General features: G+C 40.8%; 2 protein-coding genes across 5 annotated transcripts; one reads left to right on the top strand and one right to left on the bottom strand.

Annotated features, from left to right (window-relative positions):
* Positions 1-1,601: 1,601 nt before the first annotated feature.
* Positions 1,602-2,377, top strand: LOC124184797. Its single transcript, XM_046574898.1, has 3 exons — positions 1,602-1,661; positions 1,720-1,859; positions 1,957-2,377. Exons 1-3 carry the CDS (start codon positions 1,602-1,604, stop codon positions 2,375-2,377), a joined length of 621 nt encoding a protein of 206 aa, XP_046430854.1.
* Positions 2,174-25,079, bottom strand: LOC124185687 (MOB kinase activator-like 2). 4 transcript variants are annotated; one of them, XR_006871432.1, is made up of 7 exons: positions 16,995-17,445; positions 8,388-8,672; positions 4,843-5,097; positions 4,064-4,188; positions 3,596-3,823; positions 3,178-3,461; positions 2,174-2,724 (listed from the first exon to the last, which is right to left on the bottom strand). XR_006871432.1 is itself a non-coding variant. In XM_046576692.1 (6 exons), exons 1-6 carry the CDS (start codon positions 24,725-24,727, stop codon positions 3,397-3,399), a joined length of 963 nt encoding a protein of 320 aa, XP_046432648.1. In that variant the 5' UTR covers positions 24,728-25,079; the 3' UTR covers positions 2,962-3,396. The 4 variants fall into 4 exon arrangements, 3 of the variants coding, with proteins under 3 accessions (XP_046432648.1, XP_046432646.1, XP_046432647.1); XM_046576692.1 differs by lacking the exons at positions 2,174-2,724; positions 16,995-17,445 and adding an exon at positions 24,723-25,079 and having other exon boundaries at positions 2,962-3,461; XM_046576690.1 differs by lacking the exon at positions 2,174-2,724 and having other exon boundaries at positions 2,962-3,461.
* Positions 25,080-25,123: the final 44 nt, after the last annotated feature.

Genomic DNA, 25,123 nt, shown 5'->3' with positions numbered 1-25,123 from the left:
AGGCCTCATATGAAGTTGGCAAGCAATATATGTATACATGTATTATTTACATGATTTTATAACGCAGAACTGTTGTTATTAAAATACTACTTATGAAGAGTGATTGCAATTTAAAAAAAACATCGCACAATAATCACTAATTCAATTTGATATTAGACAAACTCGTATATGATTAAGGAAAGACTCAGCATTTGTCATACTGTCCCTAACAAGTAACGCGCAAGGTATCAAAAACAATGGCAAAAAATGTATTGCAATAATAAGAAATACCTATGTAAGGACAATTTGTAAAAAGTTTCCGAGAAACAATGTATGCTACCCATAGCCCCACGCCTAAGCTCTCTATGCACCTCCTGTTATAAAATACTATGAATAATGATAATAATGATACTGTAAAAGAGCAAGCAAAAGTTAATGACCCAATGTAATTGAAATGAATGGACTTGCCAGTTGAAGGTCTAGGGTTCTTAAAGAACGCCTCCCTTCTCTGTAAACCGATCTCAATGAAGAGATTTCCGAAATACTTAATTGTACAATAAGTTGACTTAAAGAAACACTAAAATAAAGAATTCATCTAAAAATTATAATTATTTTATCCATAATCATTTATCCCGTATTTTTTAACATACTGCAGATATGTGATCTATGAGAATTCAGCGAGTATACAGTTCACAGTGTATCGGATTACAGTGAGCAACATATGAAAACAAACTTGCGTTCAAGATTCATTTGTTTCTCTGACAGTTTCTTTTAAATACCACTTCAATGTTGACGTTATTTTCATTTCAGGTTTGATTATTTTATATCGTTCAAGAAAGTTCTAATTTATTACTCACGACAATTATGGCAGTTGAGAATGAATGCCATTGCTCAGATTCGTCAGAGCCGTCCAACATAACTTCGTTACACACAGATATGAGTTCAATTATGAACTACTCTGAACTGAATAAAAATGGTGTAACACTTATCGAAAGTAGGATATATCTCTATAAATTATTATTTAACGTTTTCAGCCCTCTGCTGTCAACTAATTCACACCCTAAGCGCCATCGGTCATTCAAAGACCTGTTTCCTCCTCAGAAGAGTGTTTATGTCGATCTGTCCAATGTCCACCGCCAGATGATACACTCTCAAGACCAGTTCGTCAAGTCTCACCTCAGAGGTATCAGCTTGAACCCACAGCGCCGATACAAAGCTGTCTTGCAAATCAAGGGCTGGTGTGTCAACCTATTATTCAAAATGGAAAAACGCCAGTGGCATGCCACTGCCCGTATGCGTATAAAACGTGAGGACTTCTCTGATTCATAACTCATGGAATAATGATTTTACATTAAAACTACATTGAAAGTAGGAAGGCGGTAAATTTTCTAGGTGATACTGTTAACGATTTCTCGAAATTACGCTTGCCCAACAGGAGTATTTCTAATATACCGAAACGTGATCAAGGTGAGAATCTTGATTAAAAACCTGCGCGATTGATTGCAAAGGAAAAGAGAAAGAAAGAAAAGATACAAGGAAGATGTATTTTAGGCTCTTTGAAAGCAGTCCGACCCATCCGTGAGAAATGGAACTTTAAATGGCCCAGAAGGCAATCTCCAAAGATGTCAGATAAGACGTATCAAGTAAAAGTTAAGAAGGACCTTTATCAGAATTATCCAAAGGTACAGATTCAATGTTCAATCACTAATCACTGTTTTATAGTAAGTGAGTTTAATTTAGAGCTATGTATGCTGTGAACTATCAGAAGGCATTCCCAAAAAGAAGAAACGGGATTTTGAAAAACCAAGAACTCCGGGAAACGGCATTGATGACACGTCGGAGAAGATAGACATCTACTACTTTGATCACGGCAATTCAGCGTACGTTTTCCTAAAATTTCTCAACATTTCGTTAATAATAGACAGACAAAAGTAACTGTAACGATTAAGTAAAACGATCGACACTGTGCATCGACAGGTACTATCGAACAACTGATGCTCCACCGATACTGGCTACAGAGAAATGCGCGGAACGAACGGATTACATCGCGACCCGTTTCTGGGCGGAAATATTCGGTACAATTCACATAGGAATAGCCTTTGTCACAGCCTTTATACTGCAGCTGATAAGATTTTTGCTCTTCAGCATAGTAAGGCCACTTACAGTGGGAGTCGTACAATTGATTGCGGATTACTTTCTGAAGCCATCATTGTCAATATTATTCAATGCGACGATACAACCGGTACTCATACTGTTGTACAATATAGCTACATCTTTTCGAGACCTCTGTGAACCAATAGCTGAGGGACTTGGTTTCTTTCTAAGAGAGATAGCTCAGGTATTCAGGGCGTTTAGGATTGTCGAAGTGAACAATTGCACCAACAACAGTTGTACGTGACTAGAGGCTACTTATTAAGTCATATAACTAGTAATAACTGGTAGAATTATTATAATTAATTATGCATGCCGCTTGTAACTAGTATAAAAATATAGGTAACGTCATTATTCCATGAGTCTAAAGGTCGATTGTATCACAATAAGGAAATGAATAATGTATCAATGAACGGAAGAGAAGTCACTGTAGAACATTTTGTTACATTATTCTCAAGTATTGACAGTACGACTGTGAATGTTGGATACTTCTTTGTGTGCGATTGTTTCAGCTAGTAGAAATCCAGTTGCGGGAGTACACGTATTTTGCAAAGGGGTAGTTTATTCGTTTCGCCTAATCTGGATCCCATGTCGCTAAAACGGAACAAGATTTATTACAACAGATGTAGGCAAATTCATGCGATGCAACATTTTTTAATATTCAGAATTACTTGAAGTTTAATTATATATAAACCCATAAGGGCACCGGGCATTAACTGTATACTCATCGTGTATTATAGATGGATGTGAAACGTGATTGACTCATTTGTGTGATAATTGATAAAACAAAATATTCAGATATACGTATTATAAATAGATATCCCCGACACAAATATTTCAACACCAGGTATATATTTGGTTTTATTTTAACTTTACAATATTGTTTTATTTATTTTTTTTTATACAGAACAAATTATTTCTTACAGCAACTATAGCTTTGTCAATAATATTCAATAATCTTTGTTGTTTTTTTGTCGGTTTCGTTTTTTTGTTTTTCATTTTCCTTCAATATATCTTACCATTTAATAAATTATGTACAATACTCACAAACAACAAACAGAGGAACCCTAATTACATCTTGTAGTTGTTTTCCACACTTCTCTATGTACAGGTACTACTGGTTTTTACAGAACTGCGCTTTTCATCGACTTGCCTATATTCTGTATGGAAACTCCAAAACTCTCATAACTCTATAGTCAACAGTTAACGTCTAGCGTTATCTGATCTCAGGAACTGCAACCTCTAGCTTCATTTAACAGGATCTACCTAGGTAGTTGTGGTTGGAGTTTCCTGGATGGCTGGGGGTTGTGAAGAAGCAGGCGTAGAATCACCTGAAATGAAAAATATCTTTGCCATCGATCCGATACCTAAACACAGTTACGCGTGTAATTCAATTATGTCGAATTCACTTCACAAATCACAAAGCTTGATACATGATATGTTCTCTACTATAGAGTATTCTTACCTAAAAGAGCAGCTTCTAAGTCCCCAAGGATCTCAGTCTCCTTCGGGTCGATAAGGTTGAAGCGTTGATTAAGAAGTGTAAGATGGGCGAATACACAATTGAGATGCGCATGCAATCCCAATAGTGCAACTTCCCTAAAGTGACAGTGATATATGTGCGCAACAACATGGTACAGCAATCGCAGGATCTTACGCACTATCGATTCAAACGAGCTTGGAAACTCGTTGGCTAAAAACAGGCACAAAAATAAATATCAAGTGACGTAGAACAGGAATGTTCGAGGAAAGTGATCAACTTTTTGCAATCACTGGTTCGTGAAAAGTTGCTGTTAATATTGTTTTTTTTTATCGATAGCTGATAACGACCAGACATATTCCTCCGAGAGACGGAACTTTCTATTTATATTTTACTTGGAAATAAACGATACTGAATGAAACTAGAAAGGAAAGATTTTTTCCCACTACTTACCATATTTAGTAGGGAATATTGTTTCATCACTAACAGTACGCTGTGTAAATGTCATGACGTAGTCTATGTATTGTGGAGCAGCCACTCTAGTCTTTTTTCCTTTTTCGTCAAACCATAAATACGTCCTGAAAGTGAAAGAAAGAAATATTTCAAAAATTGAATGGACATCTATCACACGATAAATAGCAATGGTGTATTGATTATGCAACGTGTATTCCAATAGACATTAGATTGTTAATTAATTCACTAGAATTAAATGAATGACTTCCTGCGATAAGCGTACATTTCATACGAAAGAAACAATACGGGTGTGTAATTCGATGCGATTTCTTTATTTTTTTATTTTCACCGCAGCGTTCGTGCTGTCGTTGTGATTATTTGAGCGACCAAGTACGGTCAAGAGTATGCTGGCATATATTGATAGTTTTTATCGAGAAATATAGTACGGGTGCGCGTATCTTTTTACGCTTCTGTAAATATAAACCGGTCATAAAATTCGTCGAATCTAAACAGTTTACTGGACGGCGAGGGGCTCGGTTAGAGATATGTTATATTTACGTCGGTATTTATTTACACAGGCACCGTTGATAACTAGATATCCTTACGAAAGGCAGTGGAGTTCTTCAGCCAATCCTCGGATCGGAAATTGAAAGAGCCAACGATCTCCATAATTTTCGCTACGACCAGGCGGCACAATGTTAGTGAATTTTGACGAGGTCTCAAGAATCTACATCGTTCGTCTTCGCGTCCATGTAATTGATAATTTTTGTCGCAAATACCTCAAACCAGGACCCGTCATGTCGGGGCATCCCGTCATCGTACAAAACTCGGATATCGTTCCGTAGAAGAGATTGATGTGGTCAAAAAGTGCGAGAGTGTGGGAGGCTAGCCATTCGTTGTAATCGAGACCAGCCGGTAGGTCGACAAGCATCCTCAGGTCAAGTTCCGGAAGCTGTCGTTCCAAAGCGGCTTCCTCCAGGTACAATTTGGGATCTTCCGTGGCTCCGGCATCTTTCTCCTTCCGTCGGGCTTTTCTGTAAATAATTATAAAAATAGCAGTCAACAATTTGTGATAATCACGATCCGCACGGTGTGATATATTATAATTTAACACACAAATACTGCTTCAGGGGGCAACGATGCAACCGACGAGAACTGGTACGAGCCATAATTCTGGCCACTTGAACCTCGCTGCACACAGTGTAATAATACAAGCATGTACCGTGTACTTTAAGTTACGAGCAAACATAAATTAGTTATAATTGTATCGTAAAAAAGCGTGACTTTCTTAACCGCGAGAAGACACTACAGCGATTGTACCTATAACCACCACCTTAACAACGGCGAATAAATAACATCATTCGATATTGTTACATACGTTTCCGCTGCCGCTCTGTTTCAATCACGTGAAATTATTTATCAATCGCCTGATCGCCGTCAGAATCGTAGACGCAGCTCGTTCGCATTTAAGACAAGTAAATCATCGCTGGCACTTCTATTGTACATATAAAATAAATCATCATCCGTACAGATGTAAGAGAATTGTTTCCCTGAGCACAATTATATTTTGAGAAGACTTTATTGATGGTTTAAACGTGACAGGTGAAAAATCGGGACAAGGGCCGCGCTGCGGTAAAAACATCCTCTAAACTTGGTCAAGACTATTCACTTCGTGTGTCATCTCTGGTTATATAAAGCTGATTCACGTCTCGGTGTCAACTATTTTAAACTGTAACCCTGCGGCAACATCGTCGTTGTTGCTTCGCTCCTTTGCGTGTTACGTACGACGATTTGATAATAGCAGTTTTTTCACTCAAAATCTGGAGATGCTGTTTGGTCCTCGACGAGGAGTGCTCGGTGAGGGTGTAAAGAAAAAAAAAAAAAAAAGCTCGAGTTTGCCGTACATAATCTGGCCTGCGTAAGTGACGGGGTATCCGGACGAGCAAGGGTCGAACTCAATAACCTATCGACGATAGGGTAAAACCTTATAGGTGTTTGGGACGAGAGGGAGTCGTGATCCTCGAGTGTATTCGCGATTTAAAACGAAACCCAGCCTATCCTTGGAGAAGTAAAAAATTGATTTATGATACCCCTTTGAAGTCTGATAAGGCGTAAATGGATATGTATATATAAAAGGTAAAAGGAAGGAGAAAATTTCACGATAAAACCGGCGTCGAGCAGGTTCGAGGAGAGGTCTTCTTGGGTTAGGTACCCACTTCTGGAAATTCCCATTTTTATACATTGCTTTATCAACGGCGCTAAACCATTCCGCAAAATTTTCTTATCCTGACGCTAAGGGTATAATCTGAGAAGTGATGTCAATTATATGTGAAAATGAGCATTGTTGTAATAAAAATTTCATTGACTCCACGGAGTTACACGGATGGGAGAGATTCCGGTTCGAGATCGGAGGCGGACGATCCGTGAGTCATCGTGCAGCCGGTGTTCTTAGTTTCTTATTGCAATCGCTGACCTCCGTTGTGATCGCGTCGTGCCATGACTCGGGTCGGCGACACCTCAAGTCCGGTAACCCTGATTTAGCCGCAAAAGCGAATCGAGGGCAAGAGTTTTGGTCCAGAGAGCAGCCGTAAACTTGTATACGTTACACGCAAACTCATACCTAAGTACAGTAACGACAAGATCAGGGTTGATCCTGATTTTCGCGAATACCGCGATTCAAGCACAAGGTACCGAACATCGTTTCTGAATATAAACAGCGGTTGGCCGAGCGTTGTCGAGTTAATTTTAATGAAGTGGAATTTCGAAATCCAGCCATTGCTACCTTTTCTACGACTGTCGAGACGAAATTTGCTTTATTTATTTTTATTTATTTAAACTCTCCGCTGAAACGTACAAACAGAACTAAAACTCGAGCGTGACACAGTGCCGGGTGAACATACCGCAGTAGTTACACTTTGAGTCAGCAGGCAGCCTCAAAATTGAAGATCTTTCCTCGTCCAAACTTTACTAAAGTCAAGCCGCCGCGCAATCTCCGAGTTGAGACGTTCGGGATTCTTGAGTAACTACCGCGGGTGTACAATCTCAAGTTTCAAAGTCATCTCTGGCTCTTCTTGCATCGAGCTCCAAAATCCAATTACGAATTGTGACGTTTCTCTTACCTGTACCCGTTCCAAGTTAATACCTTAAATTCAAATCGGCAAACGCACGGTTGTTTCTTCCATCATTTACAACTAAACGGTGGTAAATAAAAATCGCCGCGTTTGCGAGGGTAAGCAGATTTTTCTCACCCCCCACATTTTCAATATTCGTCGCGATGGGTTTGATAAAGCGGTTCTCCAAGCAATGCCCGGTAAATTGGCCTCGCGGCCTATTATACCTACCTACGACCACTGTTTAGCCCGCGTTCCGAATAACTTTGCATTATCGACCAGGAATAGAAAGGTTTCCCTACCGTCTAGAAACGAAAAGGCACGTTCGTTCGTCCTTTCGTACCGCCCTGCGCGACCTACATACACACCCGTCTAATCGTCATCCCGTAAGCATACGAACGATACATGTTGCGTGCGTGCGTGTGTGTGTGTGTATAAAATACATCGAGACTCGTGGTACATCGATGCACGTCACACACTCTCCGCACACACCCATACGCCCAGATATATTACACGTTTATGGATACATCTTCCTTCCTGCAGCGTGACGCATGCACAAAGAGAGATTCGCCGCCGCATCACTGGCTGGTTGTACACGTGTGTATAACTGTTTGAATTCGATGAATAACTGATCCGTCAAAATATTTATAAATATAAGAATATCCGTAACATATATATATATATATATATAGGTATAATGTATGCGTTAGGTATTGCAACTAGGAAAAACAAGCTAAAACCGATCGAATCCAATAATAACCCTTACACACGTATAAGAATGGAAAACAAGCAAAAACGATCTCCGAAATAGGTTAATTAGATTTTTGCATTGGACGATGAGATGCACGTATAAACGTGCTACAATTTTTTTTCTTCTTTTTCACAATACAAAAAAAGAAGAAAAAAAAAATCGTCACTCTCTTACATTCGTAAGTCGATAAAATTTTGACCTTCGTATACATCAGGTTCAACATTTTGAACTTTCTCAATATCGCGGAACTAAATACGTGATCGGCCAAAATCCATCCCTGGATTGAAACGCATACACGATGAAAGATCGTATCGATCATTTTCACCGTTTGTTTGATAAGGGAAAAAAATCCCGAGCGTGAATCGTAGGTAAGATTTCCACCATGAATCTGGTAATTCGACTTTCGTTCAATATTCCCGTTTCGCTTTGTTTTTCCAAGTGCTGCAGGGGGTGGGGGACTCACGCGACTAATTCACCGAAGAGTCGTATCTTCCTGTGGCAGGTGTCAAATAGGGAGAGCCGCGAGGAGACGTTTGTTCCTCCGGTTGCCGAGGACGAGGACGAGGAGGAGTTGTGCACGGGGGTGGCGGGCGCCGAGGCCGAGGACGTCGTCGTCTCCGTAAGGGCGACAGCCCCCCGTGCCGGCGACCGCATCATTATCGGCGTATGTGTTCCCGATGCTGATACCGACGACGACGACGATGACTCCAAGTGATTATCGCTGATTCCGCTAAATTTCTCTCGCGTACTACATGCACACAAAATTCAATTTGTTTTACATTTCTTTTTTCCTTCTCTCTTTTGTTCTTTTCTACTTTCATCTTCACTTTTTATTTCTTCCATTTATCTATAACTGCTGCGCCGAACCTTTCGGCTTCAATAACATAACGTGATCGTATTTGATGATAAATTCACATCTGTGAATTTCATTGTTATTCTCGGCATTCTGGTATTTTTTTTTTTTTTTTTTTAATTCGTTTTCTTTTTCACATATCTGCGAATTGTTTGTCTCGTGACGTCACATCCGCTTGCCACTTGGGGTTTTTCCTACACGTACGTACTATAATCTCATCGTTTTCTTTCTTGGCTCATGATATTATTACGGTATAACATACAATAAATCTGGATTTTCTTCGCTTGGAATAACAAATCGGGCGTCCCGGTTTCGAAGAATTACAATTTCAATAAACAAAAATAAAAATCGTTATTCGAACAACGAGTAATTTCATCTCACATACGTAATTTGTCGCTTTCTAACTTTCCTGCCCGTGTGAAATCATTAATCGATCATGCTGCTATCGATAAGCTGAAATACCGAATCGTACCGATCCCTCCAACCTTTGTTTCATTATATACTTGTACTGTTACACGTGCATACATACGTCGTGCAACACGACTGCATGCGTATTAACGATATCGCGGTCAATGACGCACCACCGCACATGCATGCACCGCATTGTCATGTGTTTTAGCAGCCACGGTCGAATCTGATTGTGCGCCTTCTAATGTGTTCGACTAACAAATGTGTCTCACTCGTTGTCTCGAAGTCGCGAATCAAAGCATTATATGTACATCTATCTATACATATTCGAAATTTTTCAAACTAGCAGAGACAAATAGCCTAAAATCGTAGCAGGTCGCTTTACCGCGTATACCTGTAAAATACGTTTATATTATATACGTATCAAAGTTTGATTGAGTTTTCCTATCACTTTTGCATATTATTATGAGATTTATATCTTTCGTCGTAAGGCATATTTTTTTTTTTCAGTCACATCCGGTCTGCCTTGACGGGTTAATCTCGAACTGCGGTCACTAGTTGGTTAAAATAAATCCGAGCGGATATATAATTATAATTAATAACATACGATAGCGGTGAAGTTTGTGCGTACACAAAACATTGTAAGAAATTATTCAATAAATAATGTAAAACTTTACTTCTCGTTCGGTTATTCGCAAAATATAGTTGATATTACAATATGTGGGAATAAAAAAAAAAATTAAATTAGTATCAAATGCAAGGTTTTGACGCCCTGTACATTCGTCAAGTGGCAAGCGTTTGCGGCGATGCGGTGCAATATTAATTAATATACATATTTAGAAAGAGAATGTAATGTCAGTGAAATACATACACACATACAGGTTATATACTGTATCATTATACGTACATATATTTGAATATGTACATCTGCAGGCAATAGGAGAAGAAAATCCCGCGAATTCTCGTGTATGCAACTTCATATATAAAAGGTATGCGGTTATTTACATATATACCTACGGATTTTCTTATCTTATAAAAAAAAGAAAACGCCGCAGAGAGAAGGAGCGCAATAATAAATTGTAGCTCAGATTGATTGTACAAAACTTGAAGACTCGAGAAAAAAAAAAAAAACAAAAACAAACCAATAAACAATTCAAATAATGGAAAATAACCGATATTTCCGAAAAGTGAAAATTGAAATCAAGTTATAATTGTCCAACTTTTCCTTTTCCGGTGATTGATTGACGGGTTGATTGATCGACTCCTTTCTACGTTATGACAAAGGAGACTGCTCGGTAAACGACACGCATATTGTTGCGGTATAGGAATGCAAAAACGACGCACAGACACCTCGGAGTATATGTTTAAGTGAAACAAAAAGAAGTAAAGAAAAAAACCCGGAAACGAAGATGAAATAACCCGAGTAAAATCGATCTTTCTCTCGGATTGTGTTACCGCTCTGGTTAAATTCGCGTGGATTATTATTATTAATATTCTTTGTTTTCGTCTTCTCCTCCTCCTCTTCTTCTTATTCTTCTTATTCCTCTTTCACGTACAATACACCAAGTACGACAAACACTGTTGAAACTTGACGCGTTTCCCGCACTTGCATATAATTTATTACATCACAGCGTACAAAAATGGATAGTTTATCGTTTAAACGAACGATCGAGGTCCTATCTTCGTTCCGCAACGATACTCGGCGCAGCGTGCGTGCGTGTGCGTGTTTGTATTTCTTTAACGTCGCGAACTCGCATAATCGTGCATCAGGGGTTGGGCGTCGCGGCGGCAATGCGGCGTCAGTTGCGTCGCGATGCTCTCGCCACGGCGCGGGACGCCGGATCAGCTGTTGGCGTCGGAGCCACGAGTCAGCTGACTGGGTCACTCCAGTTTCTCCCCCCAAAGCTCCTCCCACGCCCCCCTTCCCTGCCCCTAACCGACCCCTTCTTATCCTCCTTCTCCTCCATCTCCGCTCCTCTGCGACAATCGATATCACCCGCCACTGTATAGGTATACGTATACACGTATATACGTGCATGCATACATCGTACATACATGACGGAGCAGCCCCACTGACACACCTACGCATGTTTTACGCGTATCGGGCGATGCTTGCAATTGGGGGCTTTTTTTTAATTCTGCAAGGGGTGGTGGGTCGCTGTAACACACCGATTCCCGATGTACGCCACGCAACGTGTTAATTGACATTCAACGCGAGAAGGTGAATTCCACGGAAATTTCAAATTTTCAGTAAATCATCGTTGCCGTTTGTGTTGTTGCAAAATTTGAAGAAAGAAAATCAACGAGTTATTGTCATTATCAGAACAATAATATACCGACGAAGATAATATCGGAAGAGAAATAATGCAGGAATTTTCGCTTTGTCCGATACTCGTGGAATTCGATAAATAGTATTACAGCACTACGAACGTTGTTACAGTTTATGATATATATATCTACACACCCTGTGCAGTGCGAAATTAAATGATTCGTAACGCACGTTGCACACGGATCGACGCGTGAAAGGCTTCTGTAATATTCACGATAGGCAATTATTCACACGGACAACGACGCGTAAATATACGAATTAAAGGTATATCGAACCCTCGACGAGTCGAGGCGATACGTGATACTTCCGATTTACCGCTATATAACGAAAAACGGCGTTTAGCGAGTAACGAAGAGTCCGTTTAAAAACAATTAACGATACACGTACGGGTATAGAATAATTCTTTGTTCTTAGTTCAGAAACGGTATCAGCTTTTATACGTCTCGCTCATTGTCGTATGCAAAATCTGTCGCGAATTCTGCAGTACCTTAGAAAATAAATTAAGCTTTCTGTGAATAGGCTACGCCTCGAGTCTCTCCTCGTTACAATATTATGTTTGCGTAATTATACAACCGACTAGACTGTCCGTCGACGTTATAAAAACTCAACATCGTGAAGACGATTCTACGGTAAGAGATTGTTAAAGATAAAATTGCATCCTCGAAGTGCATCTGCACTCATTGTATCCGTATTCTTGTGCAGTTTATTCTGCATATTAATATTTATTATATATATACATGTATCGTTGTAGCGGGAAAGACGGTTTCGCGCATCTGTTCTTCGATCTCTGACACACGCGCAATGATCCTTGCATTACGTAATCGCAACTGCATGAGAAACGAGCGTATCATACAGTTTTCAATTACATAATATCAGCGGCTCGATTTTCGTAAGAGAAAAAACCATTTGTGAAATATTTTAGAGCTAAGAGAGATACCGAATTTTATAGAAAATCAAACTGATTAGTTCACGTACAACTATTTTATCATCGTCATTTCAGATAGCAATATTATCAACAGTTTTCGACAAACTAAAAATTGGCGCAGAGCAGCCGCAGGGAGGATATGCGGCGTTCATTTACCACCTGAAATATAATTAACGCTAATTTTGTTTTCTTTTTATCTTAAAAATAAAATGAACAAATGTACGCCAACGTATAATTATGCGTATTGCTTGCAGTCCACGCAGCATGATTTCCGCTAACCACATCGCGACTAAAATTAATCGCTCAACAACTACAACCTTAACGATCGTACGATACAATCGCAAATGCGATAAGAAATGCCGCTGGAACGATCTCGTTTCACGGACTGAAGATTAATCGCTACAATTGTATATTTGCAAAATTGTGAATATAATATACCTTCGAAGACTCTCGTAACCTTTTCCGTTCGAAAAAGATATTGAAAAAAAAAAAACATACGTTACGCAGCAGCTATGATAATACGGGGCGAAAACAAAGAGAAGGACTAGACAAATTAGGTTGGCGTGTGCGTCGTGGTCTTGTGGTGGGGATGTTTCGACTAAAGATCGTCGTAGCTGGAGAGAAAGAGAAAAAAGATAGCGAGAGGGGCAGAGAAAACACGGTAAAGGGGTGGTGGAGAAAGTGAAGAGCGAGAGAGAGAGGGAGAGAGAGAGGGGAAAGGAAAGGAAAGCCACGCGTATAACAAGGCAGAGGAGAATGGAAGTCGAGAAGAGAGTGGAAGGAAGGCTGCTGGCGCCGGTTCGTTTCGCTGCAGAGGATTGCCGAGGGTTTGCGATCGATGGACCGGCGGCGCCTAGGCGACGCGACTCCTAGGTGGACCGACGAGACTGGAGCAGCACCCCCGGCGCGTTGTTTGCGTTTGTTTACACCGGGCGAGGATCGTCATCCCCTGCAGCATCCCGGTCCGGTCGACGAGACGAGACGAGACGAGACGCGACGCGACGCGACGCCGCGACGATCGCGAGGGGCAGTAATTCGACGCCCTATCGCCGCCCCCTTCGGCATTTTATAAACACCTCTTCGCTCCGATTCCCCGCATCCCATCGGTACGCGGTGAAACACGCTGCGGGAATTTTCTCGATCCCCGTAGCGTACTAATTTGACAGTTGTACGAAACTCGGATACATACCGAACGAAAACGAATTCGCGGTTTATTGTCGTGGAAATGCGGAGCTGTGGAAGCATACTTTATACCAGTTAAGCATACATTTTTCCTTGCAGTCGAGGGTTCTCCAAGTTGCCGATTCGCAAAATTTACAATCGGGAATTTGATACGAGCGGATAGAATTAATTTTTATACTCTTAGTCCGCCATCTTGGATCCACTGTTTTGAAGTATGAAATTTTGACGTCGGATTCGTTCTCAGCGACCCTAAAAACCCAAGATTATCTAGTTCCATTTTTCTAGTCTCCGTAACCTTTCCATAGTTACATTTGTACGTACGATCTTTATTATCGACATGCCTACACACCTATCGAGAATACATCCGAAGCTGAGGTTGACGGCTAAGGACACGTCTTTATACTTTCACGTCTATAATTAATGAGACGTCTCGACAAGTATTTTCGTATTTAAACGACTAATTGTAGAATCTTTAATCGTAGGAGGTCTTTTTTTTCAATGACGATGATGATAACAACAATTATATCGCGGTCTCGAGTGAACGGTAATTAAGAAAAATGATATAACCCTTACGAATGTGTTCGCAGCGCATTGACAGGGTTTATATTTGGAGTTGGCACTTTAATAAAGTGGGAGTAAAAATAGACGGACGTTATATACGCGTTACACGTATACCGTATATCATCATACACCGAGTCGTCTGTCCGCCGAGCTTGTTTATCCATCCATCAATCCGTCCGTCCTAATATTCTTTAAGGAACGATGATGATCATTCCTTGTTATAAGACGATCCACTCGAATTATCGATGAATCATACTCCCAGCTCCCGGCCAATCTACGAGCGACCTTCGCATCATTTTTATACTCATCCGAGAATGAGGAAGACTCGTTTCGATACTCCACCATAATATACACGGAAACGTTCTACCTATGTACCGTACCTCGGATCCGATAGCTATCGTCGCCTAGCTTTGCCTCGTCAATTGCTCAAATTGCTCGAGAGAGAAGGTTGGTATACGAGTACATCCCAGGATATACTCTGTATCGATCAGCCAATTAATCACGATCAAAGATTAACTATTCTGACGTAGATTGGTTGCAGGTAGACGCACACCTGTACGCATAGCTTTATGTACAACCCGTTACCTCTACACGATCACCAACAGAGCTTTTTTATACCGAGAGGGTAACATTGAAGCAACGAGAAAATACACAACGGAACGTAACGTACACAGGAAGATCGTTGTTGTTGTTGTTGTTATTATTATTCAACGTGTACGTAATGCAGTATGTGCCAGTATAACTTGTGTGTGTGTGTGTGTATACCTGCAGAATGTTCATTTTGCGTATCTGGCCAATTTTCTGCACTCTCTCTCTCTCCCTCTCTCTCTCTCCCTCTCACATATAATGTATAGCGATATAAAGAATCGAATCAATACTCTTTGACGTCACACGGGTTAGCCGCTTGAATTCGATACGTATACGTATACAACGCTTGATGACGTGTCTGTTTTACACGTACAAGAGAAGCACGCTCCGACGTATAATCATGAATGATACTCGCAAGAGTATTAATTGCACGATATCAAATGAATAGATATAATTACACAAACTAAAGCATATATTTTGAATAAAAACTTTTCCGTACCACACAACAGCTGCTACATATAATACGTATGTAGGTATATACACACACACATGTATATATATATATATCAAGCAATAGTTTCAGAATTGCCATGATACATCTATATACATAATAATATGGCAAACAGCTGCTGGGGCGTGTAAAAAAGTGTTCAAATTAAATTTTGCACGCTTGTATTTTTGCTTTTCGTTAGCGCGATGAAAAATGTGAAAAATGAAAAATTAATCCAAATTCGAACGCGTGTACATGTGTACAGTCGCGCAAAAATTTTATACATCGTTATTGTACCGAAATTGGTGAAAATTAAACATATCGACGATTCTGCGTAGTTAGAGATTGACGCGTCTTGCACGAAAACAAAGAGAGAGAAAAAAAAATTGAATCATTTTTACCAATGAGCGAAAATCTCGATCGTAAACCGTTCGTCACTTGTTTATAATATCAATTGCAGATACGTCTAAATATTCGAACGTGAACGTATACACGCGTCCATCTTTTATACACATAATTACAGTACCGCCTATGATGTTCACGGTTCGTGATTACTGAACCAAGTCTAATTCAACGGCTGAATCGAAACCACCTTTCAACAAAAGATATATACGATACCTTGTACAGAGCTATCCTGAGGTATTTACGTAGCAATCGGCAAGCAAACTCTCCTCCAATTTCTCACTGTACTTACTGCAAGTCTGTAAGTGAATCGCGTGAACGCGAAATAGATTCACACACGTAATTTCTGCGCCTAGTTGTTCTCATAGATTGTTATCCTTCGTTAATTCACTCTATCGACGTGTATACAATGTAAGAATGTAAAATTGTTAACCTTTTATTTTTAATTTTCTCCATCATCAGCGTTGAAAAATGCGCGACGACTGACAACGATACGAGTGCGTGTCTCGACACCATATTTAAAATTGTCCGAATCAGTCAGTCACTCGACAGACAAACAGATAGATGGAACGTAGATAAGGAGGATCCCCTGGGGACGGTGAAAGTCTGTTGCAGGTGTCGAAATCTTTCTTCCATCGGGCAGACAAGCTTCACCATGGCACTGCACGTGTATTATAACGAATATGAGTTCATACGACGAACCTGTTCTTTACACGCGAGTGTAAAGAAACGACGTTTTTTGTTTTTTTCTTTTTGTATTTGTCTTGTAATCTCGGTTAATTTCGATAATTGCCGGCACTATGTCTGGTACGCACAACGTTTATAAATACAGGTTTGCAGTGATTCTTACGTACAAAGGAGGCGACACGGACCGCGTGATAATCCCATTACAGTTGGTAAAACTTTCTACTCGATCTCGGTTGTTTGCTTACAATAACGTCATACATCCGTGTATACGTATACAGCAACGTACGCGTATGCACATGTAAGTTTATAAAGTGAGAGCTGACGTCACGAGTCGAGCATCCCGTTTAGCACTGTACATGCAAACTTGGTAAAATTCATTCTACCTGCTCTTCGGTTTTTCACATTCGCAACTTCACGCACCTACGTTGCACAGAGAATATACGATACATGTACATGCACACGCGTAAAGGTCGTAATTCGAAAGAGAGAGACAGAGAGAGAGATAGAGAGATAGAGAGAGAGAGAGAGATTTTCGCGGTTTCAGCCACTGTGTAGCACTGCAAGTTTCAAATTATACGCATCGGTGTAAAAGGCGAGGATTATAGGTGGTAGAAGATCGTCTCTTAATTCGACGATGAAACTAACCTGCAGAAGCAAGTGACGGTGTCCTCGACGTCCAGTGCTAAGGAAGTGTCAATGGCGGAATATTTCAACACTTTTCTGCTCCCGATACCAAACATAGCGAGCCAGCTGTATATCGTGTACACCGATTGAAAAACGAGACGAAGAATAAAGAAAACGATGACGGACCCCGGACTGTAACGTCACAACGCAGACGAATCGGTATAATTGAGTTTCTCTCGTTCCCGGCCGGTGCAGGCTCGCATAATACGACTCGATCGACGATAATAAGATAAAATTTATCGCGAGGATGTACGAACGAGGGAGAACCGCTGCTGCTGGAGTAGAATTTTGTAGGTTATACGGTCGGCTGGGACCGACGCTGGCAGGTTGTAACTTGGGACTTAGGACCCGCTACGGATACTGTGGGTCGTGGGACCACCGCCTCGTCTATCCAGCGTTCAACTCACTCGCCATACTCGCACTTACTCGCTCTCTCTTCGCCGATGCGGCACGAGTAAAACCGAGAGCTAGGGGCTTCTTATTCAACCGACGAGGAGATGTAACAAGCTGGCAAACTTGCATTGTCACATGCCTGTGTGTGTATACGCAAACGGACAGATTATACGCGCCTGGTGTATACTATACGTGTATCACCAAATGCAATTATACGTCGGGAAACGTGAGAGGAAAAGGACGGACAAAAATTAAAATAAAGACGAAATAAAACTGCGCACATGCGCGACGAAGAAGCCGAACAAGTCTCTCCTCGGCGTTGTTACGTGTACGTCGTACCCGTATCTGTATATATATATATTTTTATATATAGATAACAAATAGTTACGTGGAAGTGTACCTAATTTATACACCGCCACACGTAACTTGTTGTCAAAGTGTACCTGTATTACAGGCAGACGGATACTTGCTGTTTTCGTTGTCCCCTCATTTTCTGTACACAAGATTGTATTAATGCCCTCATCTCACAATTCTCCGCTTTGTCTTAACATTTATACTCTTGCGAGACGACGAAACATATACCTGCAATATAATAGGTATATACCCGTCGTACATATGCGGGTGCTTGCATGGATATTATTTGCTTCGGTAATACGCGGGGGGAATTAGCCAACGTCACAGGTGTGTAATAGCCTGCAGCGGTCGACGTGAAAGACTTTGAAAAATTTCGTCAAATCAATTCGACTTAGTCGCGGTCGCGTTGTTTAAAAAGAGTGGGTATGCGAGGGGGAGTTGCGCACAAAGTGCTATCCAATCGGAAAAAGGAAGGAAGGAAGGATAGAAAAGAATGCAACATATATACGAGTGTTCTTAAAGATTCACGTGTGGATAAAGTGTAAGAGGGAGAATGGCGAAACTCGACTAGACGGTAGAAATTTCGGTTTAGGTATATATGTGCGATATAAATCCCGAAGGGTGTTGCAGGATTCTGTGTGTGTGTGTATGTATAATAAATCGAGAAATCTCGGAGGGAAAACGTATACCATAAGGAAGAAAGATAAGAAAGCGGTAGTGTACAGACGTATAATACACGTACACGCGGGAATAAAGACGTCTGTATGCGTAAAAGAAAACTAGACTGTAATACATATATATATATATACACACACTGTACACGTCACGAGGTATCTCTGTGTACCTGAGATGATATAAAAATAAAATGGGGGAAGGGGTGGCGAAGTATAGGAGAAATAGCCTAAAGGACTTTATGCCCAGGCACCCTTAACTTCTTCATTCGCTCTCCTCCGTTTCCGCCCCCATGGCTGAAAGTTTAGTTTCTTGGAAACAATGTAATCGACGAGGATGCCCCGCACACCGCCGTGTAGCGGCAGTTGTATTTTATTCTTCTTCCAAGGAGTAGAGGGTAGAATAAGATACCCATCCAGGTCCCCGTAATCTTACACCAGCACCGCGAGGAGGAGTCTATTCTTACAAGGCTTTCGATAAAACTTCAAAACTGGGTAGGCAGGCAGGTATATACGCATAATATACACATCGCGTTTGCGGGAACCTTCGGTATACGTATATAATGTCATCGTCGAGAAAAATGAACGCCTCCGTTACATATGTACACGTATATAACCGTGATATTTGCACGAAAAAAAGAGTACATGTATATATAAACAGGCCAAATGTTCCCGGTTTAAATAGTATATATACGACATATAATATGCATGCGTATACATATATTAACAAGACGCCGGACGTGACATTACGCAAAAATAAAAATGACGAGGCCACCTGAACGAACGACTGTGAATGCCATTACGCATATATAATAGGATGAACACGCATAGGCCGAGCACGTTATTCGCACGGATTCACGATCAAAGCGTCTCCGCCTCGCCACGTACGTCACTTGAATGACATCGTAGCGTGTAACGTTGTATCATTATTCCGCATTAAGGTCGTGCAGTACACCTACCCTTGCCGACCGAGCAAACTCACCATTTTTCTTCCAATATTAAATAAACAAACGAACGGAAAGGGTTCAAATTTTAACGCTCGGCATGACCTTACATGAACTTAGTACACACTTGTTCGTAATTCGGATTTATTTTTTGTTCGATTCTATTGCACAGCGGTGATGGGTACCTAACGACGAATCTAACGACACCGCAAGACTAGCGGATAGTTTGTCAGGATTGCCTTCAAAATCCGGAGGTGATTGCGTGAAATTCGCAAAATTTCGTTTCAACCATACCGCCCGCACAAAAGAAGTCGGGTATTGCGTAATTTGTTGGTGTAGCAATGGCCGTTGTCAGTGATAATATCGCGGAATTATTAACGATGGAAAACAACAACTTGTCATTATACGTAATTATAGCATGTATACAGTGCGGGAGTGGGCGAACGAGTTTGTTTACAGCTCGTATTTTTTTATCGTTGACAAGTTCTTCTAAGAATTGTTTTTCAAAGAAAGTACCCGGGTATAAGTGTATCGGTGAGCTCGGCGGAAAAAAAATCTCGTATCTACGTGGGAGGCATAATTTCAATGTATAATTGCAAAGTACGTAACTTTTGAGAGCGATTTTTTATCATTTTTTTTATCTCGTTCCGGCCGTAAACAACTTTATGACATGCGTCAGATATACGATCTTATGTAGTATCTTCGCAGATTCCCCAAGTTGGATAATTATAGAAACCTACACGCAACACAGAGTCACGTCTAATTGCGCGCCGCAGCTGATCTCTCTCTCTCTCTCTCTCTCACTCTCTCTCACTCACTCTTCCTTCTCTCTCATTCTACCCATCTTTATCCGCAGTGCGTGAGTCACATTGACCAATTTGTAGATCTCTCGCATATCTATAAGTGTAAAACAAGACTTGATATCTCGCGCTAGGCTCTTAAACACCTGCATCCACGTCACCTGATTTATTTTTATTCCTTTGCCACATATATCGATTTTTACGGTTTACCTTTACTCGCGTTTAATTTATTTTCATCTTTAGATACAACAATTCGTGCATCTTTGTTCTATCTCGCCGATTTCATTTTTGTTTGACAAGGTAAATACGGAGCGAAAAACGAAATCAGAATCGGACACTGTAGTGGAAAAAATTCACAAGCTCACTCGGAACGCAAAACCAGGCAAGAGGCTTGTAAAATGTTGCTGGTATAAAAGCTACGTGATATCTTTCCTTCTCTTCAACTTTGGTCTTTGAGTACGGAAGGAGAGACGCTCGGATTTTTGTTTCTCTCTTTATTTTCTTCTTCTCCGGTGCGAGTAGACGATAAGACTCGAGATACGTACATACCTGCCTACTATTTGTGTTTGTTTGCTTGTTTGTTTCTTGTATAAACAAGAAATCTCATCGAGAGATTCTCTCGAAAAGATATGAACGAGAAGATACGATTTTGTGAAAAATTTAGGGAACCCGCAATATTTATCTCGAGTGAAATCTCAATAATAAAACGAGGAAAAGGGAGGGCGAGATATTTTTTTTTTCTGTATTTTATCCTTCATTTCTTTCGAGAGAGTAAACTTGGAGTCTTGCTTTCATTTTGCTTATGCTTTTCATACGTTTTAACTGAAATTCGCGATAAAGAGATTGTATAACTCAAACTCTACAATCTTGACTGTATGTAACATAATAGCAAGAACGCGATCGTTCGCCTGAGTAAAAAATTCGCACTCTAGATAATTTTTATTCAACGTTTTCTTCTGTATTGTAACTTGGCAGAAAACCAGCGGAGCGAAGCATCTCCGTGAATAAAAAGCTAAAGCATGAAAATCGTGTTACGGAAAATTTTACGGCAATGAAATCGAAAATAAAATAGAAATTAATTTATGCAAATATTATCCAAAATGATAATATTTTCATCACTTTATGCATCGAGTATAATTATACATCATATACTCGAGCATCGTCATAGCAAGAACTGATCAGATTGCAGAGAGAAAGAAAAGCTGCCGCATGTAAATACACACACACACACACACATGTATATATATATAATAACAGCCTAGAGCGAGAGAAAAATACGAACTCCTATCCGCAAATCCTTTCATCCCCCTCATCGCGTCTCGATAAAGATTTTCCTTCCTTCCAGTCGACCCTGTAACACCACGACGAAGAACCTCTCTACAGCTATAACGTTCGCGTTAAAAATAACCGGGTGAAAACAAACATCTCACACCTTATATGCCGTATACCATGTAGGGTAGGCGTAATCGTGTGCAAAGCTGCGTCTAAAAGTAGAGATACGTTAATGCGAGTTGCAAACATGAGGTGATTAAAAGATTCCCAAAAATTTTTTCTACAATTTGATAACCCGGGTGGCATTTTGCGTAAAATAACAATGTCCCTCGAAAACGAGTTTCAACCGTCCAACCGGATTTAGTTCACTTCTCTCGTCTGAGCTTCTAATAAGTAAAAAGATTTGCCAACGTTGGCGCGGCGCGAAAAATCGCTGACTGATTTTATCCCCGTCGAATAAAATTTCCCGATCTCGTTTCCGCCGTTTTCTCCCTTTCTTCAGGCCCCTTTTTTATAGATCGCCACGTGCTCCGGTGATTCTTAGCTCCTATACACGTATACGCGCAATGGTCGAGCCGAATCCGCCCACAACGCGGCCAAGATGTTCCTCCTCTTAATAAATAATAACGGGGTCTGAAGAAGACGATTTACCGTTTTATCACGATTTACGAAGCGAGGCACCGCGCCATCGTTCCGTAACAACACTGGTGTTAACATCGTTCTTATTGCAGGTTAAAACCGCTTGCCATACTCGCGTAATCCAGATTTTTCTAGGCAGCGTCCGTCGTCGTCGCGTGCGTTTATATAATGAGTATATAAATTATAGACACGGATTTTCGTACGTGTTGCGACCAAATCACGCCACGTGATATTTACATAGCAGCGGGCTACGTAACGCGTAACGTCGCGCGTATACGCACAGCGGATAAAAAAAATTAAAAATAAAAACAAAAAAACAAAAACTATCATCACGAGCGAGCAAATAAACGCAAGAATGAATATACGTGCTATTTCTTGACTGGCAAATTTTTTATCTTGGTTTAAAAAAAAAAAAAAAAAAAAAAAAAACGCAAGAATATCTCCGAACTTTTCCTTCGATATCTGTACAACGCGTATACATACTTCTATGTTGCGTGGCGGTTAGGCGTGATTCACAACGGCGAGCGTGGCAATGCTTACCCATAGTTCCAGTCGTTTTGTTACATGCATACGCACGCATACCTAAGGCATATACCGCTTTGCTCTACCACGAGGTGAGTCACGCTTCTCGTTTTTCCGTGTGAAAAGAATAGCGCGTAATTTATCGCGTTTGTGATATTGTTGTTTTTTTCATGTTAATATCGCAATTCTCCATCCGCACCTTGCGTTATGGTAGAAAATTTTTGAAAAATTCTCCAAGAATGATTAATCAAAGAAAGGCTGCATTGATGCGGTAAAAGCAGCTCTTTATTACACGCGAGCATGCAAATATTTACTCTCGGTCTGCAGACTTGTTCCTTTATCTTCTAAAAGGTAAGCAACCCGCCTTGTTATACCTTTTTACACTGTATTCCGATAACGAGAGTATAAGAGAGGATTTGTGTTGAAGATAATTATCGCCGCGGAGATAAGAAGAGAGGGATAAGCCCTGCAGGGCGATGGAGGGGGAGGGGTTTTCATATTTTACCCTAATCGGCTGAAATGACAGAGGAAACTTGACTGGTGATGCTGAAAACAGGCGGCTAATAATTTAGGAAAACAATAATAAGATTCAGGTGTAGCGGGGTAAAGGGAGTGGTAAATTTAACGAGCAATTTGCGTACACCCCGCGAGTATTATAACGTTATATTTCTTCCGTTCTGTTTAGCCTTCCGTAAATTTTCATCATCGTTATCATCACCATCGCCGTCGTCGTGATAGTGTTAAATTACGTACGTATATTACAGATATTACATTTCAATTTATGGAGTGATACAGTGTTCACGAACTAGCGGGGTTACAGATATTTACTATTTATACGCATGATGTATTACCGTATAAACTAGCGAAGTGTGACCAAAGAAAAAATATACATCTATATGCATGTTTGATAGAAGTAGTCGGGTATATGGATATAGCAAAGAGACGCCAGTGCGCAGGGTAAATCGTTTTTCTTCATCCATCGGTAGGTATAATGTACTTTATTTATATAACACGATCCGAAGGCTGAGCATAAACGATTATAGATCGGCGTAGTCGTGTGACACACTAACACATCGTCGAGTGGGACGTGTGTGTATATTACGTATTTTTGCGCAGAATTTACGGCACGTGTAAAAACACAGTGGTTATAAGGAAAAATAAAAGAAGAAAGAGCGAAATAAACTCGGCAAGTTGGGTACAAGGCTCGGCGTGTAGCTGAATAAACACAAAGGTTTTTTCGATCGTTGTTCGAAATTGTTCAGGCCGGCGAAGCACCCTCTGGGTTTTCGCTGAAAATTAGCTAAACAAGCGTTTGGAATTAGAGCACAAAGCGGCTCTCATTATACTCTCTCACTTCGCCGCGCCGCCGCAGCTTAGGTATCATTTTCATTAATTACGTATGTTAACGATCTGCGGGATAATATTCGCACACACGTCTGTACGTGAGAGGCGTTTCGATACGGTTCAAGATACCTGTGCGGAGATCGTGATAAACAACAACGACAGCCTCAGGGCCTGTTAATCAACGCGCACGCTGTAAACAGGCGTAATATTAAATAAATAACCCTCGACCCTATCCCGATCACTAAAATTACCTCGTCAAATGGACGGACCCGTGTAGTTCGAGTCGCCGACCAAAGTTTAAACGTGAACCGTTTGTACGGTACGGTCTATGCAGCATAGAATGGTAAATAATACACAACTTACCGCAACGAGTAAGCGAATTAATCGTGAGTCAGTTTACCGAGGAATTGACCCTAATTAGAGAATTGGTAATTATCATACTGCGAAACAACGTCATCGGTGATGACCGGGGGATGAGAGAGATTTCAAATAATATGCATCGGTGATAACGCATTTTTCTACAGATTCGTTCTCGGCTGTTGATACGCGATATTCACGTCGGATCAAGGACGCGGTTAAAACGATGCGTTTTCGCGGTGATTCGGGTGAATCAGCGGGTTCGAATTGACAGATATATCGGTGAAAAAGCAGGAACGTGAGGGGGAGCAGAGAGCGGTGGTAGGTAACCTCTACCACCGGAGGACCGCGATCCTAATTGGAGGGATGAAATGTAAGGTTTTGAAAACTCACCCCATAAACCAGTCCACGGTATCGCGGAGATATTCGGGTAACCTATCCAGCTTGGATGATTATTGGTTAGATCACCGGCGTGGAAGTCAGTAAAACCGAAATATCCTTCGACTAGCACTTGCAGCACAATCTCATGAAATCTAACATGGCGAAGGTCTATTGTCACCTGTTCCCGTCATGCCCCACTTGACGTCAAAATATAGGTGTTTCGCGAACTGGGAGTCGATTTAATATCACCCAGTTCAGTTCGGCGCTCGTTCGGCGAACTAGCTGTTCCGTATTAGCTTTAATAACTTACTATTACTCGAGCCTAAACTCGAATAAACCACCTGACGCAACAAATGCAACCTCATAACACAGCTGATCCAACGTTTCTCTCGCTTCGCCTTCAGAGTTTTCGT

Source organism: Neodiprion fabricii, chromosome 6 (genome assembly GCF_021155785.1).
Source record: "Neodiprion fabricii isolate iyNeoFabr1 chromosome 6, iyNeoFabr1.1, whole genome shotgun sequence".
Taxonomy (NCBI): Eukaryota; Metazoa; Arthropoda; class Insecta; order Hymenoptera; family Diprionidae; genus Neodiprion; species Neodiprion fabricii.
Note: the sequence above shows the minus strand (reverse complement) of the source record. Positions and strands in the feature narration are given on the sequence as shown.

What these genes read in the sequence shown, in the direction of transcription:
- LOC124185687 (XM_046576690.1), bottom strand. Translation starts at nt 17,089, where the DNA reads ATGTTTGGTATCGGGAGCAGAAAAGTGTTGAAATATTCCGCCATTGAC. An exon ending in ACCGTCACTTGCTTCTGCAG is followed by an intron (nt 8,673 to 16,994) that starts GTTAGTTTCATC and finishes GTGTGCATGTAG; the next exon opens with TACGCGAGAGAAATTTAGCG. An exon ending in AATATTCCCTACTAAATATG is followed by an intron (nt 3,824 to 4,063) that starts GTAAGTAGTGGG and finishes GCCTGTTTTTAG; the next exon opens with CCAACGAGTTTCCAAGCTCG.
- LOC124184797 (XM_046574898.1), top strand. Translation starts at nt 1,602, where the DNA reads ATGTCAGATAAGACGTATCAAGTAAAAGTTAAGAAGGACCTTTATCAG. An exon ending in TTTATCAGAATTATCCAAAG is followed by an intron (nt 1,662 to 1,719) that starts GTACAGATTCAA and finishes AGTTTAATTTAG; the next exon opens with AGCTATGTATGCTGTGAACT. An exon ending in TTTGATCACGGCAATTCAGC is followed by an intron (nt 1,860 to 1,956) that starts GTACGTTTTCCT and finishes GTGCATCGACAG; the next exon opens with GTACTATCGAACAACTGATG.